Here is a 4477-nt window from a genome sequence, read left to right as displayed (position 1 = left end):
TATCCTGGCAAGGTATATGAAGCGCAATTATAAATGCTTATATAAAATTACCTACAATAGGTAAATCAAATTCGTTCATTATATGTTGATAGACTTTTAATGGACTACATGATAGACATATTGTTTGAATTCTTTGATGGCATTCGCCGTTTGGTACGTAGCTCTGCGAATATACAATAAACGCCTTCTTTTTGTGAGCAAGCAGAGCAAACGGAATGAAGAAAAATTTGTCTTTGCTATCTAAAATCGGGCCCAGATAGCCGTAGCAATAAACGCGCAGTTATTCAGCAAGACCAAGCTGAGGGTCGTGGGTTCGAATCCCACCGGTCGAGGATCTTTTCGGGTTGGAAATTTTCTCGACTTCCCAGGGCATAGAGTATCTTCGTACCTGCCACACGATATACACATGCAAAAATGGTCATTGGCATAGTAAGCTCTCAGTTAATAACTGTGGAAGTGCTCATTAGAACACTAATCTGAGATGCAGGCTCGGTCCCAGTGGGGACGTAACGCCGGAAAGAAGAATCTAAAATCGATTTGAGCATGTTTTGGGCAATGATTTATTAATATTCACAAAATTATTAATAGTGTTGCTTAATTTCGACAATTTTAATTTTTTAAACATCACAACATTTCGTTATTTAAGTTTTTACTGATGTGAAATTCTGTAATTTTTCAGTAACATGTTTTATTATCCTTGTAACTAATAAAAAAAAAACAGGTTTGAATTTGTTTAGAATAAAAAAAGATATATTCTTTCTTCAATTAATGTATTGTGAATTTAGCACTAAACTTTTTCCAATTTTCCGATCGTTGACATCCGCTACTGTTTCTGTACAGTAAACATAATATCGAAATGAGTGCGCTGTATACTGCTCATAACTGCATATTTGTAACATTCGACAAAAGTAGGCATTGAGGAAATGAAATACCAAGTGTGCATTTTATTGCAGTATGGGAGGAAACTAAAATTTCAATAAATTGCTAGGAACTCAAAAGTGCTTAATTGAGGCTGTTATTTTGTACAACTCATATCGCATACTAGAGGAATAGTCAGAAAATAATTCTGATAAAAATTTCATTACTATTACATTACAAAGCTCATTTGTAATCTCCATGTGACTATTTTGCGGTTATAATTAACAACGTGACAAAACAACTTGGTATTGTTTTCGAATTTTCTAGAACAATCTCACAGATTTTATTAGGTTGATTGAAAGTATTTATCATTCGATGACTCTCCATGGTATTAACTCCAATTTGTCAAAAATGTCGAATGTGACTGTTATGCAGTTATGGGCAGTATAGTTTACCTGATGGATCATGCAACGCCCCACTTCCGAATACATATTCAACGTATTTTCTATACTGCAGCAAAAGGAAATTATCTGAATATCGAGTTTAATTGCATGAATCGAATGATTGAAAATGTTGAGTACCCCTAAATACTGCTCATCGAATAACTTTTCACAAAGTCGACTGGTCTTTTATATGATTGGTTTATCAATTATCGAATACCAACACTAAATTCAACTATTTTACATAATAATTATTCAACAATGTACTGAAAACACTAACAGAACTACAGTAGTACAATAAAAGTAGAAAACATATCTGTGTTATCACCTGGCAAAATTTATACGACCTATTTCAAAATTACTCCTGATTTTTATTCCGATGGTGTCTAGTGATGTTCTTTCCGTAGCATCAATCGATTTTTGCTCAAATTCATGCAACAAATCACCTTAAAGCGTTAAGTGTTCTGCAAAATGCATATTTACAGTCAACTCTCCCTTAATCGATATTTGGTATCTCGATATCGAGTTAGAGAACCATAGTCAACACGGGTTTTAATGGCTACCTCGAGGGTCCCTTGGATCGCAGTTGCACTGGTTTTGTGTTATGTAACTCGATACCTCCCTAACTCGATAGTATCGAGTATTGAGTTATGGAGAGTTAACTGTAGTTTTTTTTATAACAAATACAATATTCAATAACTGGATTGCTCTTTTTTTTTTTTCATTGGCCTATTTCAATGCATAGATATTTGAAGAACTTTCTTAAAAGCATTAGAAAATCATCCAATAATTTTCTATATGTCAAAATAAGCTTTATTTCAACTGAATTTCATTCTGTAATTATTTTACTTCATATTTAATTTCACAATGAATACATAAATAATCGACCATCCGGGGGTGAAATGAGCATCACTAATACCATCCGTTCAAGTGAAATTCTAAACCGCGATCAAAAGTACGTTTTGTTTTGTACCTCCTCACGTGAAAATTTAACGCTGATTCGGAAAAAAATAACAAAAATGGGTCGAAAACGAGTGACTGCTGCCAAGAAACGTGTGCTCCGAAGTGCGACTGCAAAAAACATTGGATTCCTGGTTGAAAAACTTCCGGAATTGCAGGTAAAACATCCTGATCATTGTTGACCATAACCTAACGATGAACTGTTGTTATTGACTCGGTGGAGAGTGAAACCTAACCTGATTTGTTGTTCTTTTCCAGGAATCTGACGTAAAGAGCACAACAGCAAGCAAAAAAGTGAAATTTCAATCCGACATTGACGTGCAGGACGATGATTCTGGACCTGACTTAGTAGTCAATAAGGATAGAGATTTCGAAAAATATATGGGCTCAGATACCGATGATGATTCACCATGCGAATCCATCGCCGCGCAACCTGTTTCGAAGCCGCTGCTTAGAACATATCGCCGGAGAATAACCATCGATGAGTTGCTCGAGGATTGGAATGTCGGTGATCAGAATGCAACAACAAACAGCGGAATTGGAGTAAATTTGGAAGAACCATCGGAACCTATCGCGAAAAGCAGCAATACAATTGGTAATAATTTGTGTAAAAATTTATACAAAAACTAAATGACTATTTTTAGAATGTTCGTGTGGGATGGCAGAAGAGGCTAAAAAATACAAGAATTTGTATGAGTCTCTACTTACGGCAACGATGGATAAAGAAGCAGTACGTCAAGATTCTCTAGGTAGATTTGTAATATTTGTGCAAAATTGCTATCTTAATGCTTAATGGTGATTTCTTGTAGATCCTGCTACCAAGGAAAAGCTTCTCAAACAAAATGCGGAACTGCTTGGACGCAACGCAAAGCTTCAGGAAGCCTTGACATCGAAGCTGTTGCCACAGCCCGAAGTTCCTTTCAAAGATGTGAAAGGCGATTTTCTGGACGCTGAGACCATCCGTTTGATTTCAATAGAAGCTGACACGGATTATCTATTCATGAAGTTTCTCATGATGAGACTATGGCCGGAGGGTTTAACCGGTCGTTCAGTTACCGGGCGTCGGTCTAATAATCCTTCGGGCCGTTCAAAATCAAAGCCTTCAAACGCCAGCGACCATACGGAACTCCCAGAATCAACCAACGTCATCAGAGCCGCTGAGGATGCCGAAAGAGCAACAAAGCGTCCCCTCGAAAAAGATAGGGTCGATTTTCTGATCTGTTAGTAAATTGTGATCATCGTTAGAGTTTAATATCTAATATTAATTTTTATTCTCAGCTTGTCTGTATCGCCGTCGAGTATTCTTGAAGGATGATGCCAATACTGCCCAAGTTCATACCAAAGCAGGAATCTCGCTGATGACACGAGTAATCGCGAATTCGACGCGTAAGTGAGACAAGATTCAGCGAATTTGCGGATGCGATTTTTAATCATTAATTTTTAACGTGTAGCTCTTGACTGTTTGAATTTTTTTGTTACCTGTTACTTTGTCATTAGACATTATGAGTTAGACAAATATTTGCGTCTACGTATTCATGATTTTGAAAATAAAAAAAATAAATCTTCTAAATCAATCAAATGATTTTCATTATTAAAAATTATCACGAATATCTTGTTATCATTAGGTGCATAATATTTCAAACTGATAACTGATTTTGTTATCAAAGAAGCATAAAATTTTCTGTTATCTTCAATATGTATAAAAAACAAGATGATAACAAAATATGTTATTGGAAAGCTTTTTATGAATAGCTGAATATGTTATCATTTTGAACTCAGTGATAACGAAATTAGTTATCATTTTGATATTTACCATGCTATTATTTGTTATCATTTCTGTTATGTTGGCTCTTAACTCAGGCAAAATGATAACAAATTATGTTATCAAAATAAATGATAACCAGATAACTGAATTAGTTATCATTTTGTTATTCTTCTTTGCTCGGGGTCCCATTCGGGCTCAGATTGGGTACCACTTCTAGTACTGCATTTGGTCCCTCGGTAGTACAAAAGGTACCGTAAAACGGGGTAACTTTGATAATGCGGGTAACTTTGATAGTGCGAGACCCCCAACATACTAAACGAAATAACGAAGTTTCTGTAAATTGGTTAAGAAAAACGAATGCAAAAGTTAAGAGTTTTAATATGACACTTCATGTCAAAGCTATTTTCGATGGAAGCAAGTGCATTTGAGGATTTTTATGCAAATATTAAAAATT

At 35.4% G+C, this 4477-nt stretch overlaps 1 protein-coding gene across 1 annotated transcript; it reads left to right on the top strand.

The window, feature by feature from the left end:
- The first annotated feature begins 1927 nt into the window (after nt 1-1927).
- LOC110676761 lies at nt 1928-3734 on the top strand. Its single transcript, XM_021845871.1, has 4 exons — nt 1928-2853; nt 2903-3007; nt 3068-3478; nt 3537-3734. The coding sequence occupies exons 1-4, from the start codon at nt 2640-2642 to the stop codon at nt 3650-3652; spliced, it is 846 nt and encodes a 281-aa protein (XP_021701563.1). The 5' UTR covers nt 1928-2639; the 3' UTR covers nt 3653-3734.
- Nucleotides 3735-4477: the final 743 nt, after the last annotated feature.

The sequence above is a fragment of the Aedes aegypti genome, chromosome 2 (assembly GCF_002204515.2).
Source record: "Aedes aegypti strain LVP_AGWG chromosome 2, AaegL5.0 Primary Assembly, whole genome shotgun sequence".
NCBI lineage: Eukaryota > Metazoa > Arthropoda > Insecta > Diptera > Culicidae > Aedes > Aedes aegypti.
Note: the sequence above shows the minus strand (reverse complement) of the source record. Positions and strands in the feature narration are given on the sequence as shown.

What these genes read in the sequence shown, in the direction of transcription:
- LOC110676761 (XM_021845871.1), top strand. Translation starts at nt 2,640, where the DNA reads ATGGGCTCAGATACCGATGATGATTCACCATGCGAATCCATCGCCGCG. An exon ending in AGTACGTCAAGATTCTCTAG is followed by an intron (nt 3,008 to 3,067) that starts GTAGATTTGTAA and finishes GATTTCTTGTAG; the next exon opens with ATCCTGCTACCAAGGAAAAG. An exon ending in TAGGGTCGATTTTCTGATCT is followed by an intron (nt 3,479 to 3,536) that starts GTTAGTAAATTG and finishes TTTTATTCTCAG; the next exon opens with CTTGTCTGTATCGCCGTCGA.